Genomic DNA, 25,729 nt, shown 5'->3' with positions numbered 1-25,729 from the left:
TTTAACTAGTTTTTGAGATGGAAAAGAAAAATCATGTCATGCTTTAAAACACTACAAAAATTGAAAGGCGAGCTAAACCATCTGTTATGCACGTGTATTAACCGTGTTTTAAATTTTCTATGTATTATGATGTTTGACATCTTAAGGTTTCTGGATGGGGAGACTGCCCCTCCCAGGGGTGGCCAGTTCTGAGACCCAGCAAGGGACTCAGCCCCCAGCATGCGTCTGATGTGCAAACCAACCAGGTCCGTGGAGACATACCTCCTCCCTTTGACCTGCACATCTCAGGCTGCAATCATCCCAGGCCAAGCATCCGGCAACTGGAGCCTACAATGCAGCCTTAAGGACCAGGAATAATTGGGAATTATTCACTAGCCATTCCTAAACTGTTCTCCCTGCCCTGCTTTGCCTTTCCCAAGGAAACCCCCATCAAGGCCCTGGCCTAAAACTATCCCTTGCTCCCATCCTCTGCCTTCTAACCCAAACTTGGTGTGGCCCTGCAACCCATGCCTGGCAAACCATGCCTCTTGTTTCCAGGGGAACTGTAACATTAGACTTTTCTTTCAATGGCACTGACCTCTTTCCATGTCATCACTCAGTTGCATTTATAAAGATCCAGGCACAAAACATGAGCATCGGAGGAAATGGAGAACTCCTCCGTAGCTACACATCTTCCCAGAAAGAACTTTGGTTCACAGGCTTTAGTAATGAAAGTCAGACACAGGCCAATTCAAAGAAATAAAATCTAAAGGAAAAATGGTCATGACTTCGTTTCAAAGCTTTAAGATTACTGTCTTCTGAAACACTGAATAGGAAGTCAGCCAAAGAAAACATATAACACGCTGTAACTACTGGTCCCCAACCCCTGTGGAATCACTAGGTGAAATGTAAAACAAAGACAATAGGGTGTGATTAACTGGGATCACTGAAAATTGATTTTTACATGCTCTGAAGTACTGAGATTAATTCCCAGCAAAAGACAACCAATAACCCAACAGGTATTTATTACACAATAGCTATGTATTGGAGGTGGGTTTCCCCCTCCTTTTTTTTTTTTTTTTTTCATTTTTGTGAGCCACACTTTAAAGGCTTCATCAGTATGATGCTGGAAAATACATGACATTTTCCCATGAAACTAAGATGTAATGAACAGGTATCATAAAATCATGGATGGCAGTATCTTACACAAATGCTTTACTGTCAATGGTGAAAAACAACTTATTACACACAGACTAAAAATCCAGTTGTATTTTAACCAATTTTTTTAAAAAGCTGTTTTCCATCCATCTAAAAACGGCCTCGATGGCATTCTTCTCCACATCATCCTTTCTCACTATTTCCAGATCTTTTACGACCTTGAGGGGAAAAGTACAGTAAATAAAGACATTTAATAGTTTCTGCAAAGAACCATACACAAAACATTTCTATACTTATGGAGGAAAGTATAAGAGCACCTCAGAGCTTCATGGGGATACCGGTATATTAAAACACTTCTTTCCAACTATGGCAAAGCCTGCAGTTCTAACACGTCATATGGAATCCCCTGGAGGGCTTGGAAGAGTGCTGGGCCTCACCCTCAGCTTCTGATTCAGCCAATCAGGTCAGCAAGAGAATGTGTGGGTGCTGTTGGTCTCAGGGGCCTAGTACGCTTGCTCTATGCGTCTCCTTCTCTTCTCGCCTTCTCACTCTGGATCTTGCCAATATTCCTTTCCTTGGTGAACATCTTCAGGATCTGCCCCGCTCTTCAAATACTGTGCTGGAAAAATTTATTCCCCACATTTGGCAATTTTACCCAGTGCAGTGGCAGGAAAATGTCGTCTTTGGGCCTTAAGTTTGTTTTGCTGAGCTTCTTACAAACTTTATAACCCACACTCTTCAGCCAAGATTACTCGATATCCTTGTTTCAACGTTGCTCTTTGTAGGCATTTGATGTTCATCTGTTTTGCGACCTTAACGTAGATGAAGGCATCACTGGACCACTTGTGTTCAGTGCTAACAGCTGCTGCTGCTGCTAAGTCGCTTCAGTTGTATCTCACCCTGTGCGACCCCAGAGACGGCAGCCCACCAGGCTCCGCCGTCCCTGGAATTCTTCAGGAAAGAACACTGGAGTGAGTTGCCATTTCCTTCTCCAATGCATGAAAGTGAAAAGTGAAAGAAGTTGCTTAGTCATGTCCGACTCTTTGCAACCCCATGGACTGCAGCCTACCAGGCTCCTCCGTCCATGGGATTTTCCAGGCAAGAGTACTGGAGTGGGGTGCCATCGCCTTCTCCAAGTGCTAACAGCAGACCCCACCAATTTCCTCAACTTCTTCCTCTATGCCAGTTTTCTAACGGGGCAGAAACCCAACCTGAATGCTGTCACTGTCGGTCACTCCACTAACTGTCACGACTAGAGTGGGAGGTCAGGAGATAAGGAAATACTGACAACTAAAATGGGCATTAACCAAGGAAGCAACTGCCAGTAAGAGCAACCTGCTTCTACCACCCCTCCCACCATCATACGAACCACGATACAGTCTATAAACTCTGCCCCAACTAGAATGTAGCCACAGCTGCCAGAGAAAGTCACTCTGCTCTCATCCCAGCTCAAGGTAAGGTTCACCCAATATACAGAATGCTGAATACGGATTCTAACACTGAGATTTTTACCTCGCCTGATCCCCAGGAAACAAAAGCTTGTGGCTCAGAATCATGTAGTAAAGCCAAAATAGAGCAAAGACTTGACATGAATCATGCATCACCAGGAGCCTTTGCCTTAAGCCAAAGTGGGGAACCCATCACACCAGCCATGGCACTGATCGCCTGGCTTCCTCGCGCAACACTGAGATTTGTTCGACTCTGGATGACTTCTGCGATAACTCCGCTCCTGTACTTGGAGCATCAAAACTTGCTGTGCTGTGGTCTAGACTGCACTTCTGGTTCCAAAATGCAGGGATATCTCAGATTCATCCATTTGGGATTCAGAAATAGTTGAATTCCCTGTCCAAGGTGTTGAGCTTCACTTAGCAAAGGATGCCATAGACATCACAGATTAATAATCTTTATTTCAGCTTTTGGTCATTTTGTTGCCAAAATGGCCTTTTTTGCAGCCTGTCTGTACAGCCCAGCAAAACAACGTCACCTGAAATTTCCAATTATGCTTGATTTCTATAGAATTTAAGGCCTATTTATCAAGAACACACCACTTAACAAAGATCATACTCTGCGCCTCCAAATTTGGCACCAAAAAACAGCTACTAATTTCTTCTGAATAGTTATCAAAATGCAACAAAAGCTCTGATGCAAATGAAGTTGTTCCCTTTAAAACACTGAATCTGAACTATAATCTCCAATTCCCTTGAACCTGGAAGCAGAACTATCCTTTATGAAAGATGCTCATGCCAGTAAACAATGTCTTGATTTTCGTCCATTGTGAAAAATACCCAAGTCTAGGATCTAGACAGACAGACTACATAGCATGCTGGGATAAATCAGAATCCTGAAATAAGGAAGAACTGTGAAACTCTGCTTCAGTTATTACTTTTGAGCAGATCATACGTATGTGGCTCAAAAATTATCCTCAAAGGAAGTCAAGCTATCGGGTTTTCTTCCAACAGATTACAAAACTTGATTTTGAAATTATTTTTTTGTTGAAGGGTAATAGATTTTTCTTACTTTGTAACATTACACACTTTGATGTATAAAAAGGAAACGGAAAGCTTAAGACTCAAAATACTCTTGATTCTAAGGTTAGTCCTCTGGAATGGACTCATACAAAAAACAAGCAGAGTAAGCCAGGGAGTCTTCTATAAGCATGCTCATGCAGCAGCTTTAAAGGAGGAGCACAGTTTACAGCCCTGTGCTGGAAACGTATTTGTGTGCTTAATGGCTATTCTCTTAGGCAATTAATTTTCTTTCCTGCTTATTACAGGTAGATATGGCATTCTGGAGCTTTCTGGTAGACCAGCTGGTAAAGAATCTGCCTGCAATGCAGGAGACCCCTGGTTCAATTCCTGAGTCGGAAAGATCCCCTGGAGAAGGGATAGGCCACCCACTCTCGTATTCATGGGCTTCCCTGGTGGCTCAGACAGTAAAGAATCCGGCCGCAATGCGGGAGACCTGGGTTCGATCCCTGGGTTAGGAAGATCCCCTAGAGGAAGGCATGGCAACCCACTCCAGTATTCTTGCCTGGAGTATCCCCACGGACAGAGGAGCCTGGTGGGCTACAATCCATGGAGTTGCAAAGAGTTGGACATGACTAAGCAGCTAAGCACAGCACAGCATGGCATTCTGGGGTGCTCCCTGCTCAAAGTATTCAAAATATTCTGGAAAGATTGGTCAAGAAAGATGATATACAGCTTCTCTGGCATACTGTTTCAAAAATATGAGTCTCAGAGTGACTCAGTTCTATCAGTGAAAAACAAAAGATTATAACCCAGGATTAAGAAAGTCTGAAAGTCTGGAAGTTTAGTCTTGGCTTGACTGTGTGATTTGGGGCAAGTCACGAAGTTCTGTGACTATCCTTAACCCTATAAAATGGTAGTAATCACCTACCTTTTCATCACAGAGATATTTAAAATGTAAGTAAAACTGTTCATATAGATTACTTTTAATCACAGATAAAAAGGAGAATTATTAGGTTATGTGTCATGAAGAAAAAGATGCTACCCAAACTACAGAGGTGTCAATAGGCCATTATCGCAAGACCCATCTCTGCATGAGCCATGGAGCTTACTGCAAAGAAAATACAAGTATTATGTTCGTGGATTTCTCTCTGAAATCCAACAAATTCTGTCAGAGATGTGTGCCTCAGGACACTACTGGGACTAAGGAAGAATCCACATATGCCAACAAAAAGCCACCTTCATCACTGAAATGACATAGTAGAACCACTTTATAGTCAACATTGTTCCCTGTTCTGGTACAGGTGCAGCCTACGTGGCAAGGAAGTACACGCGCCACAAGAGCTCCTGGGTGCTCCCAGGCAAGCTGGGCGGGCTTGAGCACTGCTACGCACTCTAATCTCCCCCTGCCCCTCGTGCCACAGGATCCCGTGTTACGGACAACGGCCAGGTTCTCAGTCTTCGATCAAGTGCTACGTGAACTTAGCTTCCGGTCCCCCTTTCCCACCAGCTTCACACCCACTGCACTGACATGGGGCCATTCTGTAGCTACCACTGGCGAGGATGACAGTTTCCAAAGCACTACGAGAGCGCGGCCCACCCTTACGTTCTGTGTGAGAAGAGGCACAAGGGCGCTTCAGGGAGAGGAGGCTCTGTCCCGCCAGGTGCCGAGCACGCGCTGCTCCAGAGCGCCACCAGAGCGCTTGAGAACGGCTCCTACGCATTTCAGAGTAAAAGCACTCACTTTGCACCAAAAGAGAGCTCTTCTGCCAACCAGGTCCCGGGATGACAGACACTCTGGATACTTTTTTAGAAAGGGTGGCTTTCCTCCAGTAGCTGTAGGCAGTCACATATTCCTCATTTTGACAAAGGATCGTCCAACTTCAGGCATGGCTGTATATATAACTCCACAGGCAGCTAAGCCGTCGTAAACACGCCAAGTATAAAGTCATGTCGAAAAGACATTTTCCCTCCCCAAAGTATGGCCCCAAGAAGCCATTATTACAATAAAGTATGAATTTCTGCTACAGGTTACTGACTATAATACTACCAGTAAAGTCTCGTTTAGTACATAAAAGCTTACACCGTGACATGAAGTATTTAGACACAATCCACTGACTGTTTTAAATTTGCTGTACACCTAAAGGACCCATCTGTATGTATTCTTCATTACACCCATCTGAATGTATATATATAGATCCTCTTTTGGTAGAATACAGACTTTGGAGATGAGGCAACATACAATGCAGCTGCTGGCGACTCCAATAGGCCATCTAGAAAAATGGAGTAAGTTCCCAAGGCCCATGCTGCTGGTGTCTCTTCTGAGGCTTCAAATTAAGAACTTTCTGAATTTATCTTATTGGCACTCTGCTTGAATCAAGACAAGGCTCAAAAGCAAGCCTTATCTCCTGCAAATTAATTCCACACACAGGTCTTAATTCTGTGTTTGGAACTGGCTGCAAATTTAGAACTTCCTCAAATGGTATTAAAAGCACTACACAAAAAATAGGCAAAAGCAGTTACTGGTTTTTCAAGAAAAACAAGACATATCTGCAAAAAATCAACAGCTCTGTAAACAGGGCTGTAGGTAACTTGGGACAACAATAGCAATTTAACATATACAGCGTTGGATGACCTTTTTTTAAAAAAACTGCAGTCTCAATACTTCATAATAATAAAAAAAAGATTTGCACAACATGATTTTCTAAGAGAAAGAGTTCACTTCTTTGTTTGAAGAGGAGTCAGTCCTGATGGCAAAAGGGCTGGGAATGTCAATTAACATATGCAAGACAATATAATACAAAGTCTAATATTTGTTTCAACAACATCCAGTCAGCTCCTGGTGGGTGAAATACTGCGGTCTAGCTGTAACCAGGGCTCTTTTCCTGTGGCATTTTAAAAAACGTAGCTGCTGCTGAGTCAGTGGCTTTCTCTGCGGCAGAGGTCCTGACCAGCCACTCAGAGTCTGGAGGTTTGGGGGCCTGTGACGCTGGTGTAGCTGACTCCACTGCATCCATGTGAACTGGTAAGGGTGTTGCGGTTAAATAAGGAGGAAAAAAGTCAAAGCGAGACAAATTAGAATGAGAGGCATGTCAACACAAAATTTTCTTAATCCTTATATTTTATGTCCTATTAAACCAAGCAGCTAAATAGGGTTTCTTTCTTCTTCTTTTTTTTAACCAAAAACTAAAGGCAAGATTTAAGTATGATAAGTATTTCTCCACATCAGAAAATAGGTTTAATTGAACAAATGAATAAGTTCAGGAGTATAAATTCTTAATGTACTAATAACCACTTAATGAAGCATTTACATGCCAGGAACTATACTATATAAACACTGTATACTTACAATCTTATTTCTTAATGCAAACTCTTAGAAATAGGTATTGCCATTCCATTTTTTGGGTCAGAAAACTGAGGCATAGAGAAAGCAGATAATTTGTTCAGAGACACGGCTGTTTAAGTAGCAAGACTCAAACTCATATACTAGACTCCAAGCCCTCTGCTCTTTCTATAATGTTCCATGCCTCCAATATGACAGTGTCATGAATAAACACTGAACAGTAAGGCAAAAAAATTACACAGCCGGGCCATCTGTTTTCAGCAAGGACATTAAGACATTCTAGACAGGATGACCACTGCTTGTGCAGGGCTGTCCTATTTCTTTTAGGACACCTACCCTTCCGGACCTATCCCTGAATGCTCAAAGCATTCCCAGTCACTGTGACAACCCAACACTGCCCCCACATTTGCACATGCCCCCTGAGCAGAGTAGTACAAACCACCATCACTCTACTGAAAACAAATACACACTAAAATAAAGCAAAACATTAACAATTTCATTTTTATCCTGTCACAATAATTCTACTCCCAGGAATATAATCTAGAAAAGTAATTTTCAAATTATGGGTCACAAAACCAATGTAGTAGGTCATGACAAACACATTTTTTTTTTTTCCGTTGATGAAAAAGAACAGAAAATATCAGAGGGAACCCAAAGGTTTATTTCAGATTTTACAGTTACACCCAATATATATTCAAACATGAATTTCTTACTGTGAGTTACCAGGAAAAAATATCGAAAGCTATTACTCTATGGCACATATACAAGTTTTTTAGAGGGCAGCAGTTATTTCAGAACCTCAACCCCAGCAGCAAGAAATACATATGACATCACCACCCAAATCTCTCTTTTTCACACACAAGTACGCATGCTCATTCACTCTAATTTAAGTGAAAATAAATTTCATAAAAACTGTACCTACCAATACCACAAGGTCATCAACCATGGGGAAAAAACTATCTGAGAAAAACTTTTTGTGTTGGCTACATATATTTTTTTTTACTATGGCAAAATACACATGAACTACACCATTCTGATAATTTCTAAGCATACTCCTCAGTAGCATTCAGTCCATCCACACTTGTTGCACAACCATCACCACCACCCATGTCCAGAACTTTTTCTTCATCCCAAATGGAAATTCTCTACTCATTAAACAATAACTCCCCATTCTCCTCCTCCCCCAGCCCTTGGCAACCACCATTTTACTTTCTGTTTCTAAGACTTTGATTTGTTTCAGGTACCTCTTCTAAGTGGAATCAAATAGTATTCATCCTTTTGTGTCTGGCTTATTTTCCTTAACACATTGCCTTCATTCATATTGTAACGTGTTTCATAATTTCATTCTGATAATGAAAGTTTTCAGGTTGAATAATAACTTGTTGAATGTATAGACCACATCTTCTTTATCCACTCATCCGGTGATGAACATTTGGGTTGTTTCTACTTTTGGACTGCTGTGAATAATGTTGCTATGAACACAGGTGTACAAATACCTATTTCAATCCTTGCTTTCAATTCTTTTGGGTAATACATATCCAGAAACAGAACTGCTGGATCACAGGGTAGTTTTGTGTCTAAATTTTTGAGGAACCACCAGATCTTTACACATAGTGGCTGCACTATTTTATATTCCCGCCAGCAATATACAAGCTTTCCAATTTCTCCACATTCTTCAAACAACACATGCTGTTTTTTGTGTTTGTTTGCTTATTTTGATACAGCCATCGTAAGAACTGAGAAATGGCCGAGAAAAACTTCTGCGCATGTTCTCCCACAGAATGGTGCAATACTTTCCCCGGCAGCACAAACCAGCATAAGAGCAAGAATATGACTGTCGTAAGAGTATGACTGAAATGCTTATTAAGAATGATTACCTGTAATATATTCATCATGCTCAGAAATGGAATACTATACATATGGCAATAATGAATGGATTCTGGTAGGATAAAATGTGAATGGAATCAAGAACTAGGTGAAACTTGTAACTTATAAAATATGACATTCCATTTACAGAAGCTTCAAAAAGATGTAAAACTAGACAATATACTGCCTTAGAGGTACATGTGTCTGTCAAAACTATTTGAAAACAATAAAGAATGACAAATAATTAGCAAAAAGATATATTAGGATAATATATTCCCACTCTCCTTCAGAGAGTGGGAAGACAATTTTTAAAAAGGACATTCTCTTTTTTTTCCTAAGGGAATCTTTCTGTTTGTTTGACTGTTGATTTATTTGACCGCCCCAGGTCTTAGTTATGGTACTCGGCGTCTTGGGTTTCTGTTGCAGCACGTGGTGTCCTAGTTGCAGCATGCGAGATCCTAGTTGCAGTATACGAGCTCTTTAGTTGCAGCATGCGAGCTCTTTAGTTGCAGCATGCAAACTCTTGCAGCTGTGGCATAAGAGATCTGGTTCCCTGACCAAGGACTGACTCCAGGTCGAGTCTCAGCCACCGGACTGCCAGAGAAGTCCTGATGCTCTTGTTTGTAAAGCAGATGGTGGGCACATGGATACTTGCTGTATTGTTTTTCTTTACACCACGTATATATTCTATAAACATTCTTCTGAGGACATTCAATATTTATTTTCAAAAACATTTTTAACTTTAAAAAACATTTAAACCTAATTAAAAGGCATAGCAGGCAATAAGAATCTGCCCTATGACTCCTGAGACAAGGGCCAACCTAAAATGGAACTACTGAATCCAATCACAGGGTTAGAATAATACTGAGAGTAACTCTGTTTTAAAGATCCTATTCACTTACTTCATACATTACATATCTAACGAGACAGTTCTTTGTGTGGAGCACTGTTTTTAGATGCTGGGGCTGCAGCAGTGAGTAAGACAGGTAAACCTCCTGCCCTGGTGAACGCACTGCTAGCACGGCTGGCCCGGTATCTGAAATCTTATACAGCTAATGAACAGGCTAACTGCTGGGCACCCTTCCAAGGACACATATCCTCTCCCAAGAAGGTCAAGAGAGGCTCCTGGAAGGGCCAATACAGTCAGGGCTTTGGGGACTTCCCTGGCAGTCCAGTGGCTAGGACTCTGCACTTCCACTGCAGGGAGCACAGTTGGGAAATTAAGATCCCACCCTCCCCCACACACAAAAACAAGGAGTCAGGACTCTCAACAGAACACCTTGTCATCCCAATTCTCCTTTACCTAAAGCTATGTGTTTACCTTTTGAAAAAAAAAAAAAAAGGGAATTTGCACACCCAAAGCTCTGATTTGCCACTCTAACAAAGAAAATCATCACAAGAAAAAGAAGTCTTGTTTCCATCTAAGTTCCTTATGGTTCTTATAACTACTTAGTCTCTCAAATTTTCAAGAAGATAACCCTTTTTTCTTTTCTAGTTGCGTTCTTTAAGAACATACACAATAGCTGGTTCACTTCAGCATGGGGCAGACAGTACTGGGAAGTCCCTGTTCTGGTGTATCAACCTTAAAAGCAGGTTAATACACTTAACTCACTAGGATCCAGGGTGGATCCCTGTGCACTAAGCACAAGCATGTTTTAAAGCCACAGAGGGAAGGGGAGTGGAGATGGATCTACCCAGCGACCCCATGACAAGGTCCTTCTCCCTGGTCTTTGCTAATATTAATACAAGAAGACGGGAGGGCACGTTTTTCTTTTTTGTTCTTCACCTTTCTAGTCTTATTAATATCTTTAAATCCAGTCAATTTCAACTCAAAACTTTCCACTAATGGGGGAGGGGGAAACGGAAAAGATTTGTGGCTGCATGTTTAAGAAAGAAGCTGAATTCATCACGGTGACAGGGGAGAGTGTTGGCAGAGATCTGAGCTATTTATTCTTTTAGGAAAATCCTATAAAGAATGACACAAGGAAGCCTCTATCTGCAGTCTTGTTCATCACACTGGTGAAGAGTCCGATAACAGATGTATGCAGGAGCGTGATTTAGTGCCAGGAGCTGGCCCCTGATGTGTATTAATACAGCGGCAAAGCGGAACGCACCTCTCTTCATCACTCATTTCTATAAAAGAGGTGGAATCCGAGATGGCCCGATGTTAGGCAGAGCAAGCCCATTTGTTCTACTGACTGATGGCGCGGGCTTGGGCTATGTCCTTCACCTCCATGGGGCACTCAGGTTGTGGATAGGAAAAAAAAAAGAAAATGTTCAGTGAAGCAGGCTTTAGTCAACAAGTGAGAGGAGTTGGACTCAGCAGGGGAAATGTTTAAGGCTCAAGTCTTCTTAATACCTCCCAGTACACTTCCTGATTTGAATGGAGTAAGGATTGTGAACTCTTCTCAACAGTTCTGCTCTTATCATCAATTAAAAGCTAAAAACATAAGCTAGATATTAAGGGGGGAAAAAAACCCAAAAAGATAAAAGAGGGGAGACTACGTTTTACTGCCTCTATTAATTCCACAGACTGGATGAAGACCTGGGTTTTGACGTGGAGTCATGGTTTGGAAGCAATCCTGTCATATACAGGACCGAACACCTGCAGTGTTTAAGAGGGCAGCTTGAGAGTCACAGGGAAACTGGACTGAGTCTTGGTCTACATGTAACCTCAGTGACTATTTTAACCTCTCTAGGCCTCAATTTTCCCGTGTGTAAACTGGGAATAAAAAACAGCATCTCCTTTATTAAGCTGTTGCAAAGATTAAGTGAAATAACTCAGACAAAATGTTCAGTTCATGGCATGACCATGTGAAAACTCACTAAAAAAAAAAAAAGCTTCCTACAACCATCAGAACTGTGATTGAGACTGTTCAGTATGAACCACTATCCAGTAGCCATCCAAACAGAAGCTCACACAGGTCAGTTTCAGAGTATGCTGAAACTTACTAGTAAGTTAGAGAGATAGCAGTTTCTGTCTGTCTGAGATCTATCTACTCTTCTATCTATCTACTCTTTTACTCAGGTATCAAGTGCTCTGATCTATATATTGTTGGGCTGGACAAAAAGTTCACTCAGGTTTTGCCTTAAGCGATAATGGACAAATCAGAACGAACTTTTTGGCCAACCCAATATCTATTTTCTGAAGAGAATAAAATAATTTATGATATACTCAATTTCCTCAGAGTGAATTCACTATCAGCAAGAAAATAACCATAAGTACTTCTGAGAGGTCCTACAAGCAGATACACTCTTTTTAACCAGAGTAATTTATCCTAAAATGTACTGCAATTTATAAAGTACTTCCAATGATTACTAATTACATTTAATTATCTTAACTCCAAAGAAAATTATTTACAGACATCCAATATTCTCGATGATATAAATGATGATATAAATAACTATATAACTATCCCGCTTTTTTCATCTAAGGATAACATACATACAGAGCATCTAAATCAATGAATCTTTATATGTGCATATACTCATGTAATCCCCACCAAGTTCATGATATAAAGCATTTCCAGCATCGCAAAAAAATGTTTTATGTCATCCTCTGGTCTCTACCCTACACTGAACGTAACTACTATTTTGGTTTCTATAACTAGTTTTGCCCAGAAAACTTTTAAGTTTTAACTTGAAAACTTAATTAGAAATTTCATGACTAGAAAAATACTAGCACTCTACTAGACATTAGGAAAATGATACTGCGCTTACTGTCCACCAGACACGAAAGTAAATGAACCCGTGTGGCTCCTTTGCTACTGACTAAACTGCCACCCCACCAGGGTTTCATGACCACACATCTGACTTCCGGTCTGTGCTGCAGCGGAAGTGCAGATGACTCCAGACTGCTGAAGGCGAAACACAGGGATTCAAACCAAGAAAGCAGAAGACAGTGAAAAGCACAGACTTTAGGGTCAGAGAGACTTCAAGCAAATTACTTTTCACATTCTCAGTTTTCCCATATAAAATGGGAATAAAATGCCCTACTTTCTCATAAAGCTGAGATGAGAAGGTGTATAAAACATATAATTTACTGCCTGACACACAGCAGGTGGTCAATAAAGGATAACTACGTATCTAATTACCGGCATTTGGGCTGGACAGAGACGCTGTGGCCACAGGTTTCCGTTTCCTCTTGATGTCACGTGAACATGGGGGCCCCAGGTGTATGTTTGCCTGTCTGCAGAGATGAGGAAGAAAAAATACTGCTTTAACTGTGTAATTCTTATTGTAAGACATTATGTTCAGCCCAGATGAAACGCCTCACCCATTACACACATATACTAACAAAATGGGCACCACCCTTTGCCATCAAGTGTCAGTACAAGATTATTCAGAATTAATGCTGACTTACTCTTTACACACAATATAAACCCATTTTAAACTTATTACCTGAATTCAGAACAGACATTCAAGATTAATTTCAATAAATATGTGCTTCATTACATGCTGGTTTTGTACAATTATTTTTCATAAAAACCGTAATTGTTCTAAGCTTGTTAATGAAATACTTACTCCCAAGTGGTAATATATTGAAAAGTTTAATGCTGCATGAACACAGATATTTGCATAGAATTTTAATAGCAGGTTTAACCCTTCTATCAGTATAAATCTGGATTTCTAACAGTGACTGTATCACAAAATAAGTTTAGTTTCTGTGATTTTTAAACATAATAATTTATGTGCTAATAATAGGTTCCCTGAAATAAATATTCAGATTATTTAAAAAAGAAAACAGTAAGAACTTCAAAGCTGGAAAAGCAAAAGATTCTCTGAAAGGCAGTGGACTTGACACTGAAATTTCTGGCAGGCTATTTTATATAATTTTTATTTGATATTGGAGTATAGTTGATTTAATATCTGTCAAGATGGCGCCCACCAGAGCAAGACCCAGTTTTACCCACAGCCAGTCCCTCCCACCAAGAAGCTTCTACAAGCCTCTTATCCTCATCCATCAGAGGGCCTACAGAATGAAAATCACAATCACAGAAAACTAATCAAACTGATCATATGGATCACAACCTTGTCTAACTCAATGAAGCTATGAGCCATGCTGTGTCGGGCCACCCAAGACAGATGGGTCATGGTGGAGAGTTCTGACAAAACGTGGTCCACTGGAGAAGGGACTGGCAAACTGCTTCAGCATTCTTGCCTTGAGACCCCACGAATGGTATGAAAGGGCAAAAAGATGACACTGAAAGCTGAACTGCCCAGGTCGCTAGATGCTCAATATGCTACTGGAGAAGAGCAGAGAAATAGCTCCAGAAGGGATGAAGGGGCTGAGCCAAGCAGAAACAGTGCCCAACTGTGGATACGCATGGTGGTGAAAGCAAAGCCCAATGCTGTAAAGAGCAATACTGCATACAAACCTGGAATGGTAGGTCCGTGCATCAAGGTAAATTGGAAGTGGTCAAACAGGAGATGGCAAGAATGAACATTGACATTGTAGGAATCAGTGAATTAAAATGGACCAGAATGGGCAAATTTAATTCAAATGACCATTATATCCACCACTATGGGCAAGAATCCCTTAGAAAAAATAGGGTAGTCCTCACAGTCAACAAAACAGTCTGAACTACAATATTGGATGTAATCTCAAAAACGACAGTATGATCTCTATTCGTTTCCAAGGCAAACCATTCAGTATCACAGTAATTCAAGTCTATGCCCCGACCACTAATGCCAAAGAAGTTGAAGTTGAACAGTTCTGTGAAGACCTACAAGACTTTCTAGAACTGACACCAAAGATGTCCTTTTTTATCATGCCAAAGTAGGAAGTCAAGAGATACCTGGAGTATCAGGCAAGTTTGGTCTTGGAGTACAAAATAAAGCAGGGCAAAGACTAACAGTTTTGCCAAGATTATGCCCTGGTTATAGCAAACACTCTCTTATAACAATACAAGAGATGACTGTACACCTGGACATCACCAGATGGTCAATACTGAAATCAGACTGAATATATTCTTTGCAGCCAAAGATGGAGAAGCTCTATACTGTCAGCAAAATCAAGGCTGGGAGCTGACTGTGGCTAAGATCATGAAATCCTTATTGCAAAATTCAGACTTAAATTGAAGAAAGAAGGGAAAACCACTAAGCCATTAAGGTATGACCTAAATCAAATCCCTTACGATTATACAGTAGAAGTGACAGATAGATTCAAAGGAATAGATCTGATAGAGTGCCTGAAGAACTATGAACAGAGGTAAATGACATTGTACAGATGGCGGTGATCAAAACCATCCCCAAGAACAAGAAACACAAACAGGCAAAATGGCTGTCTGAGGAGGGCTTACACATAGCTGAGAAAAGAAAAGCAAAAGGCAAAGGAGAAAAGGAAAGGTATACCCATCTAAATGCAGAGTTCCAAAGAACAGCAAGGAGAGATAAGAAAGCCTTCCTAAGTGATCAATGCAAAGACATAGAGGAAAACAACAGAATGAGAAAGACTAGAGATCTTTTCAAGAAAATTAGACATACCAAGGGAACATTTCATGCAAAGATGGGCACAAAAAGAACTGAAATGGACTGGACCTAACAGAAGCAGAAAATATTAAAAAGAGGTGGCAATAATACACAGAACTATTTAAAAAAAGATCTTAATGACCCAGATAACCATGATGGTGTGATCACTCACCTAAAGCCAGACATTCTGGAGTGTCAAGTGGGCCTTAGGAAGCATCACGATGAACAAAGCCAGTGGAGGTGATGGAATTCCAGCCTGAGCTATTTCAAATCCTAAAAGATGATGCTGTGAAAGTGTTGCACTTAATATGCCAGCAAATCTGGAAAACTCAGCAGTGGCTACAGGTCTGGAAAAGGTCAGTTTTCATTCCAATTCCAAAGAAGGGCAATGCCAAAGAATGATCAAGCTACTGAACAACTACACTCTGTTCACATGCTAGCAAAATAATGCTCAAATTCTCCAAGCCAGGCTTTGACAGTATGTGAACTGAGAACTTTCAGATGGTCAACCTAGATTTAGAAAAGGCAGTGGAACCAGAGATCAAACTGCCAACATCTGCTGGATCATAGAAAAAGCAAGAGAATCCAGAAAAACATCTGCTTCAATGACTACGCTAAAGCCTTTGACTTTGTGGATCATAACAAACTGTGGAAAATTCTTAGAGATGGGAATACCAGATCACCCTACCTGCCTCTTGAGAAACCTGTATGCAGGTCAAGAAGCAACAGTTAGAACCAGATATGGAACAACGGATTGGTTCCAAATTGGGAAAAGGAGTACATCAAGGTTGTGTATTGTCACCCTGCTTATTTAACTTCTATGCAGAGCACATTATGCAAAATGGTTGGCTGGATGAAGCACAAGCTGGAACCAAGACTGCCAGGAGAAATATCAATCACCTCAGATATGCAGATGACACCACCCTTACAGCAGACAGCAAAGAACTAAGGAGCCTCTTGATGAGGGTGAAAGAGGAGCATGAAAAAACTGGCTTAAAACTCAACATTCAAAAAAACGAAGATCACAGCATCCGGTCCCATCACTTCATGGCAAATAGATAGGGGAATAATGGAAACAGTAACAGACTTCATTTTCTGGGGCTGCAAGATCACTGCAGATGGTGACTGCAGCCATGAAATTAAAAGACACTTGCTTCCTGGAAGAAAAGCTATGACAAACCTAGACATTGTATTAAAAAGCAGACACTACTTTGCCAACAAAGGTCCATATAGCCAAAGCTATGGTTTTTCCAGTAGTCATGTATGGATGTGAGAGTTAAACCACAAAGAAGGCTGAGTGCCGAAGAATTGATGCTTTGGAGCTGTGGTGTTGGAGAAGACTCTTGACAGTCCCTTGGACTGCTAGGAGATCAAACCAGTCAATCCTAAATGAAATCAACCCTGAATATTCATTGGAAGGACTGATGCTGAAGTTCCAATAATTTGGCCACCTGATGCAAAGAGCAGACTCATTTGAAAAGACCCTGATGATGGGAAAGATTGAAGGCAGGTGGAGAAGGGGATGACAGAGGATGAGATGGTTGGATGGCATCACCAACTCAATGGACATGAGTGTGAGCAAGCTCCAGGTGATGGTGAAGGACAGGGTAGCCTGGTGTGCTGCAGTCCATGGGGTTGCGAAAAGTTGGACACGACTGAGTGACTGAACAAGAAATAGTTGATAATATTGCATTAATTTCAGGTGTACAGAAAAGTGATTCAGTTACACATATACATGTATGCATTCTTTTTCATATTTTTTCCATATGGCTTGTTATAGAATATTGAGTTCTCTGTGCTATACATTAGATCCTTGATGATTATTTTATATACAGTAGTGTTTATATGTTAATCCCTAACTCTTAATTTATCCCTCCCCTCAACCTTTCCCCTTTGGTAACTGTAAGTTTGTTTTCAATGTCTGTGAGTCTGTTTCTGTTTCGTAAGTATAGTTCATTTCTATCGTATTTTAGAGTCCACATATAAGTGATATCATATATTTGTCTTTCTCTGACTTACTGGACTCAGTATGAAAATCTCTAGGCCTATCCATGTTGCTGCAAATGGCACTGTTTCATTTTTTATGGCTCAGTAACACTCCATTTGTGTGTGTGCACGTGTGCACAGTACACATGCATCTTCTTTATCCATTCCTCTGTTGATACACATTTAGGTTGCCTCCATGTCTTGGCTATTGTAAATAGTGCTGCAATGAACACTGGGGTGCATATCTTTTCAAATTATGGCTTTCTGAGGATATATGCCCAGGAATGGGATTGCTGGACCATACGGCAATTCTATTTTTAGTTTTCTGAGAAACTGCCATACTCTTTTCCAGTGGCTGCAGCAAGATACATTCCCACCAACAGTGTTAAGAAATTTCCCTTTTCTGCATACCCTCTTCCAGCATTTGTTATCTGTAGACTTTCTAATGATGGGTATTCTGACTGGTGTGAGGGAGTACGTCACTGTACTTTCAATTTGCATTTCTCTAATTATTAGTGATGTTGAGCATCTTTTCACATGCTTTTTAGCCTTCTGTATGTCTTCTTTAGAAAAATACTTTAGATCTTCTGCTGATTTTTTGATTGGGTTATTTTTTTGATATTGAGCTGCATGAGCTGTTTGTATATTTTGGAGGTTAACTGCTTGTTGGTCACTTCATTTGCAAATATTTTCTCCCGTTCTGTGGGCTGTCCTTTCATTTTGTTTATGGTTTCCTATGGTATGCAAAAGCTTTTAAGTTGAATTAGGTTCCACTTGTTTATTTTTATTACTCAAGGAGGTGGACCCAAAAATATATTGCTGTGATTTAAGTCAGTTTTCTATGTTTTCCTCAGTTTTAGAGCATCGATATCTTACATTTAGGTTTATAATCCATTTTGAGTTTATTTTTGTGTATGGTGTTAAGAGGATGTTCTAATTGTACACGTAGTTGCCTAGCTTTCCCCGCACAACTTATGGAAGAGACTGTCTTTTCTCCATCATATATTCCTGCCTCCTTTTATCACAGGTTGATCACAGATGTGTGGATTTGTTCCTAGGCTTTTTATCCTGTTCCACTCATCTGTATTTCTGCTTTTGTGCCAGTACCCATACTGTTTTTTTGTTTTGTTTTGAGTTTTTTATTTTTTTTAATTTTAAAATCTTTAATTCTTACATGTGTTCCCAAACATGAACCCCCCTCCCACCTCCCTCCCACCCATACTGTTTTGATGAGTGTAGTTTTGTAGTATAGTCTGAAGTCAGGGAACCCAATTCCTTCAGCACTCTTTTCCTTTTTCAGGATTGCTTTGGTTACTTGGGGTCTTCTGGATTTCCATACAAATTAAAATTTTTTGTTCCAGTTCTGCAAAAATGCCATTGGTAATTTGATAGGGATTGCACTGAATCTACAGACTGCTTTGGGTAGTACAGTATTTTGACAATATTGATTCTTAAGAACATGGCATATCTTTCCGTATGTTGTCTGTCATCTTTGATTTCTTTCATCAGTATCTTATAGTTTTCAGAGTACAGGTCTTTTGTCTCCTTAGGTAGGTTTATTCAGAAGTATTTTCTTTTTGATGTGATGGTAAATGGGATTGTTTCCTTAATTTCTCTTTCTAGTCTTCTGTTGTTAGTATACAGAAATTCAAGAGATTTCTGTGTATTAACTTTGTATCCTGCAACTTTACTGAATTCCCTGATGAGCTCTAGTAGTTTTCTGGTAGCATCTTTAGAATTTTCTATGTATAACATATGTCATTTCCAATTTGGATTCCTTTTATTACTTTTTCTTCTCTGATTGCCATGGCTAGGATACTGGTATGCTATTTCATTTCCCTGCTTCCTCCTTCCTCTCAACCTAGACAAATCCTACCCCTGATTAAAGGACCAAGCTGAGTGAGTTTCACATTTGCACACAGCTTTCCTTGAACATTCTAGGCCTTATCAGCCATGAACCATTATTTAACTGGTGTATATGTATCTGCTTTCTCTAATTAGGCTAACGTCCTTGGGAATAGAGACCATGTTTACATGTATTTCATAATTTTCCAGTGACCTACCAACTTTAGCACAAGGCACATAGCTGATCCCCACTAAGTATCTGTTGACTAAAATGGCTATGAATGAATGAAAGTTTTAGAAACAAAAATTCTCAATTTTATACTTACAGGGGATTCAAATGGTAAATTTTTTTTAGCAATGCTGCACAGTTTGCAGGATCTTAGTCCCCTGACCAGGGATCAAACTTTGGTCTATGGCAGTGAAAGCACTGAGTCCTAACCACTGGACCACCAGGGTATTCCCTAAAATGGTAAATTTTATGTTATGATATTTTAATAAAACTTTTAAAAACGTAGCCAGAGTACAAAGCATATACAAAAGACTCTAATAAAATTATATCAGATGAGCTCCTAATTGGTAGTCCTAGCTGGGGAATCAAGTCTCATGGCTTGATAGCCTTAAAAATGAAACCTCACTCAAATCTAAGAGAATCTAGTTAGCAAGGCAACAAGACTACTGTTGAATAGGCAAATTTTCCTATTCAGAGGTCCCCAATCTGGCAACTTCCACAGTTTAAAAGCATATGGGCATGTGCACCCACATGCTGCCCTCTCGCCCTCACACACACACATAAATACTCTCTCTCTTTAAACAGCAAAAGCTTAAGAGTCAATTCAATTTATAAACAAGAAAAAATAAGAATTTGACTGAAATCATAAGAAATATTTTAGAATGCAAAGAACACTACAAAAGGCAGATATTTACAATATAAAGCCTATGGTCCAAAAAATTCCACCTAAGTCACCTTTTATTGATCATTCGCATTTATATGGCAAAAGACAATAAGTTAGGTACTCCATGAATAGTTAATTCTGAAATCCCAAGTGAAATTAAGTATAAATGCGTAAAATAGCAGAAATGATCCATTTTTTATACCTTACGGAGTTCTGGGAATAAGTCTAAATCGGCATGCTGATTTACTAAGAAGACACACATAAGACAGAATGTCAGGGATAGACAGGTCTAAATGTAGAGGTATTAACTGCCTTTGAAGTCAAAGACACAGGCAGAAAAGAAAGTGAAACTACAAATTTTGTTTCTCCTCAAAACAGAGAAATGTACAGAACAGAGCTTCCATTTTTTCCACAAGCAAGGTGCTCGAATAAATACTATCCAAGCCCTTTGTTCTAGTTCAATCAAAAGTGAAAGTGAGTCTCTCAGTCTTTTCTGACTCTTTGGCCATGGACTTCTCCAGGCCAGAATACTGGAATGGGTAGCCGTTCCCTTCTCCAGGGGATGTCCCCAACCCAGGGATTGAACCCAAGTCTCCCACATTGCAGGCAGATTCTTTACCAGCCGAGCCACCGGGGAAGCCCAGCTCAATCATGCTTCTCCTAAAGACCTAGAGAAAGATAAAAGTCAAGCAAAGGGAAACAGTTTACAGCCATGCTCCCTTCTTCTTTACCTTAAGCTCACTAAAGGACTCACTAAAACGTTTCAGATTAAACGTTAACTCCATTTCTTCAAACTAAATAATGTTATTAGACCTCAAGACCGTGGCTACCCTTGAGCTGCGGCTAGTGGAAGAAGAGGGACAGCCGCTAGAAAAGGCTTAGGCAGCTTGCAGGATTCTTTCTGGGAATGTTCCATTTCTGCATCTAGATGCTGGGTTTACTTGGATGTAGCTTCATGAAAATTCATCAGGTGTGTATTTCTTCGTACACTTCTCTGTAAGTATATTATCCTCCAATAAAAATTTAATTAAAAACTACTGCTTCTTCAAGGTCAATGTTTATGAAATGCTAAGTTTTGACAGATACAAAATAACATTCATAAGAAAAACACTCAAAAGGGTTTTAAGGTAGTAATTCTTAAAGTATCAACTTGAGCTAAACAAAACAAATACTGCCTTTTATTTACACACCATCCATCATTTCACAGCTCTGTGCACTTGATGTATGTCAAGAAGATGGCTGAGGGCACATATTATCACTCTTTATGGACCTAGTCCTAGCGTAACATTTATCCCACATTTTCAAGGAATGACACATTTTGGAATAAAAATGTTTGCATTTTAAACCATTTTAAATGGAAAGGCAATGGCTTTTTAAATGCTTATTTTAGTAAAATGAAAATAAGTATTACTTGCCTACTCTTCTACACACAGTTATCCACTGCACGATATAGTGCAGCATCCTGAGGAGGCTGCTGTGTGCTCAAGGTGGTCCTTGCACCACCTGCCCCCTGGGCCTTGCTTCTTGGGTCCCCCCCCCCAACTGGTCTCTGCTTAGCGATGTTGAGGGCTTCGGGGTTAACTGTCCCTACGTTAAATGACTTCCGACTGCTAAAGCCTTCAGCCTGCCACTTCTCTGTAGCAAACGGTCTACTTCTACCATCCCATTCCCACTCCTAATTGTTACACCTTCAAAATTCATAAATTCCTCTTAGGAAAGAACTGGAGGCTTTCTGAAACCAGACAACACAGCTGAGTAAGTCAATAACCTTATTTTGTCATAAAAGTATGTAGTTCTGTGTGGACTATTTCTCCTCCTCTAGGGGAGTTTTGCTCCTTTCACTGTTCACTGAGTTTCTACCTGGTGGGGAGACGACATGGTGGTGAACGAAACAGCCTCTTCCTGAATGGACTTTATAGCCTGGGCCACTTCCAGAAGCACAGCTTTCATGGTTACAGAACCTGTATAGAAAGGAGCTGAGGCAGGCCTAAAGAGACGCCATGCTCACTCCTAAAATTCAGCTTAGTGCTCCTTCCCTCTTAAAACATTTCTCTTAAGACCATTTCCAGGTTGGAGAGTCATTTCATAAGAGGAAGAATAACTTCACAACTTAGGGCTGAGTAACAACAACAAATAGTGTGTTGTTTTCACTCTGACAATGCCGCTGTCTCCCAAGACAGAAACTGAAGCGGGCCAAAACTCAGGTGAGGAGGCATCACAAAGGGCCGAGGAATGGCGTGGGCTTCCCCTTCTCCTGGCGCGCAGACCCCAATCCTTATCCACTGAGTGGCAGAAAATTTAACTACATTTCTTTTTTTAATTTTAACTCTTTTTTTTTTTCTTTTAAAGAGCAGTGAAAGTTACTCTTGTACGGTGAACCATGTACTGTGCGAGGAGGGAGCGGATCTTTCAGTTGTGCAGAGGCAAAAAAAAAAAGGCTAAGTACTAGTTAAGCTAAAGCCACCACCAAGTTAAAACTCCTTCTCAACTGAAGTGACATATGGTTAACAGAATCATGTCAGGAGCTTTTACAAAATACACATCTCCCACCATGCAGGGATGGAAGAAGAATCTGTAATATGTTTATTTTGAAATTCTACCTCAGGTAATTCTGATAAGCTTCTACCTACTGTGAAAATTACTGAGCTAAAAAAAAAAAAAAACACAAAGAAACTCCCAAGGCCAAGCTAGTTCATAAAATAGTTCATAAAATATTTAGATATTTACCTTAAAGAATAACAGAGTGACTAAATGAATATAAATGTAGATGAAAAATATATTTATTATTCCCCAGCATGCAAGCAATTAACTCAGGCTACATTCGTTCTGTTTCGTCTAATCTGGGCCTCAGTATTCTTTGGGCACTATTTCCTTCACAGCATGAGTGCTGGGTCAGTACTTCTCCTAAACCATCACATTCAGCAGCATTTGCTTAAAGGATCTGGGGGCGGTGGGGGTGGAATGAACATTAAAAACATTAAATACACTCTTTAAAAATTCTTACTTCAGGAAAAAAAATCACTAAATTCACATTGTAACTGTGAAGGTGAATGTTGAAGATTAAAAATTAATTGAAAGAGTATTCTGTATATTCACACGTAAACACAACACGTCTATTTTATTTTTTACTGCAGGTAACTAAAAAGATCAGGTGAGTTGTTAAAACTGCAGTGTTACTTAGGAAACTGGGCAGGTCACTATGTCCTTGGGGCAGGAATGTACTTTTAGGGGAAGAAAAACTTACTTTGAGAAATACATGCATGTTTAATAGAACCAATGTTGGCAAAAAATAAATAACTGAAGTGACTGCTTTAGATTTAGAACAAAGATGTTTAAAGTCATTCCTAAGGAAAGAAAACAGTCTTCGTCTGTCAACAGCAAGCTAATTTTTAAGGAATGGTTCACCTTCAAAAAGCACTCATTTTTAAAACTCATTGAAAAGTTCATGTTTGGGGATGAAATAAAAATAAAATTTATTTTTAAAAGATATTTATTTTCTGTACTTTTCCTTTAAAACACACAAATAAGTAACATCAGGGAAAAACTATTGATATTTCTAAGGACCAAAGGTCATATACATCATATATCCCAATTATTCTCCTTAATTACTTATCTATTCACCTCAATTATTTTTAACAAAAATTTATGGAGGCCTACACTGTGCTGGGTGCAGAGGTTATACACAAAATGACTGAGCCAAGGGCCCATCCACCAGGAGCTCACAGCAGAGGGAGGGAGGCCGACACTTAAAGAACTAACAGGTGTCACAAGACACTGAGCTGTAATCAAGGAGCAAGGAAAGTGAGAGGGGAGCATGCGGGAAAAGAGGAGTAAACAAACCTAAGGAGTACAGGCCCGCTCCTCACGTGTGACTTTACCTTCAGGTTTAAGCGACATTTATTAAACACCCGGTCGGGGAAATATATCTTCACAGACTTGCACATATGACAGGATCCAGGCCTAAGACACTAGAAATAGGAGTGTCACAGGGAGGAGAGAAAACCACCTCCCGATCAGAGGACACAAAGGAGGTTTTAGGAAGAGATCCTGGCAATCCCACTCATGTTTTCACTCAAACCAAACCCTCAGCAGTTTGTGACAAACTGCTCACCAGCACCTGAACATTCTCTGTAATCTACTTACTTCCCTTTGCTGGGCAAAGGCTGGCATATCATGAAGCTGTCTCATGCCACCCAAAGGAGCACAGCAGTTCCATATCCGTTGGAAGGATGGGTATATTACAGTAGCAAAACGAGAGAGAGAGAAAATGCTTTCATCATTCCATACCTGGCAGTAAGATGCCAGCTGGCTGAGAGCTGCTATAAATGAGACTGTCCAACAGAGGACAAGATTCCAGAACTGTGCACTATGGAATGAGACGTCCCGGTAGGAGTGGGCAGCCTTATGGACAACATTACAGCACAAACATTTCCCAACACATGACCAAAACCAAGCACTAAAAGAGCTGAGCGAGAGCTGCTGTGCATCACAGCATCCCCAGCAGATAGAGGACTAATAAAAGGTTCTTTCCCCCAAGCCCCGAGGTAAAACCTGAGGCTGTTTACTATGGCTCCAAAGGTCAAAATTAATAGCATGAATTGAGTCTTCTTTTTGCTCTTTGAAACTCCTTGTCAAGTGGCACAGCCAGCTGGGCACACAACTCTGATATGCAGATCACAGCATTTGTGAACAGATAAAATGAATTACAATGAGTGCAGCCTATCATATTTCAACTAACAGGAAGGTCTCTCTCTCTTTCACCCAAGCACCCAAATGCCTTCTCTTATAGTCCACTTGGGGTCATTTTAAACACCTCAAGAATCTATACTAAATACTCATTAGCAAATGACTCTGGAAACCAACTCAAGTTTTGTAAAACTGCAGTTATCCTTAGAACAGGGTAGTGTAGTTAACTATATAACAAAAATAAGTATTAGCTACCAGTATGCTAAATATACAAGTATATTATTTCATTTTGATCCCGGATCAGCCCCCAAAATATTGATATTTTCATTTTCAAGGTGAGGAAATTGAAGTATGGGGAGGTTAATTCTTTGGCCCAGGTAAAAGCCAAGACTCTTATCTGAGTCTGCCTCAAACTAATATGAGATTAAAAACTAATATGAGATTAAAAGAAAGATTAAAAGAAATGGTGATATACTACAAAGTGATCACTGAAAATAGAGGAAAGATCAGGAGAGCTGAAGAAACTCAAAACTGCCGCAAGATATTCAAAAACTACAACTGGCGACTTGTGCATCATACAAAGAGATGTAGCAATTTATAAGTTCCAGTTATGGTTCTCTAAGACAATAATGGTTTTAAAAAAAACAACTACCTTTCAATCAATAAATCTCTCATTTTGGAAAAAGCTGCCTACAGCACTGGTTCCTTATTGCCATTCTGGGACTGTGTCCTTGACAGCAACACCAGCGCTTCTACCAGAACACCAATCACACCATCTGCTGTCCGAGCAGCAGCAACTCTCAACACCAGCACCCGGTTTCACTACTTTAATAGCAACAGCCCAACACCAGCAACCGAACAACCCAACCCCAAGAGCTGGCTTCCGAAGTTTATCCCTATATCCCCTGCCCACGGTCCAGCTACTCACACACTCACCCATCAGCTCTGCCCATCTGCCCACTACCAAGTATTGGACCTACTGCTCTCCTCCTCCCCTGCAGCAATTCTCCAAGGCTAAGAGAAGCCCAGAATGGTCC

At 40.3% G+C, this 25,729-nt stretch overlaps 1 protein-coding gene across 19 annotated transcripts in view; it reads right to left on the bottom strand.

Annotated features, from left to right (window-relative positions):
* Positions 1 to 987: 987 nt before the first annotated feature.
* GPATCH2L (G-patch domain containing 2 like) overlaps positions 988 to 25,729 on the bottom strand; it is a 59,883-nt gene continuing 35,141 nt past the window's right edge. For 12 of the 19 annotated variants that reach the window (XM_027972066.3, XM_060418412.1, XM_027972064.3 and 9 more), the window contains 2 exons: positions 12,906 to 13,000; positions 988 to 6,624 (listed from right to left, as the gene is read on the bottom strand). In XM_027972066.3, coding sequence (XP_027827867.1) covers positions 6,464 to 6,624; positions 12,906 to 13,000 — 256 coding nt within the window. In that variant the 3' untranslated portion in view covers positions 988 to 6,463. Of the gene's footprint in view, positions 6,625 to 7,585; positions 11,054 to 12,905; positions 13,001 to 25,729 lie in introns of those variants that run through there. The other 7 variants (XM_060418418.1, XM_060418414.1, XM_027972067.2 and 4 more) reach the window with 1 other exon arrangement.

This window comes from Ovis aries, chromosome 7, assembly GCF_016772045.2.
Source record: "Ovis aries strain OAR_USU_Benz2616 breed Rambouillet chromosome 7, ARS-UI_Ramb_v3.0, whole genome shotgun sequence".
NCBI lineage: Eukaryota > Metazoa > Chordata > Mammalia > Artiodactyla > Bovidae > Ovis > Ovis aries.
The sequence above is the reverse complement of the archived record's forward strand: the minus strand, read 5'-3'. Positions and strand labels throughout refer to the sequence as shown.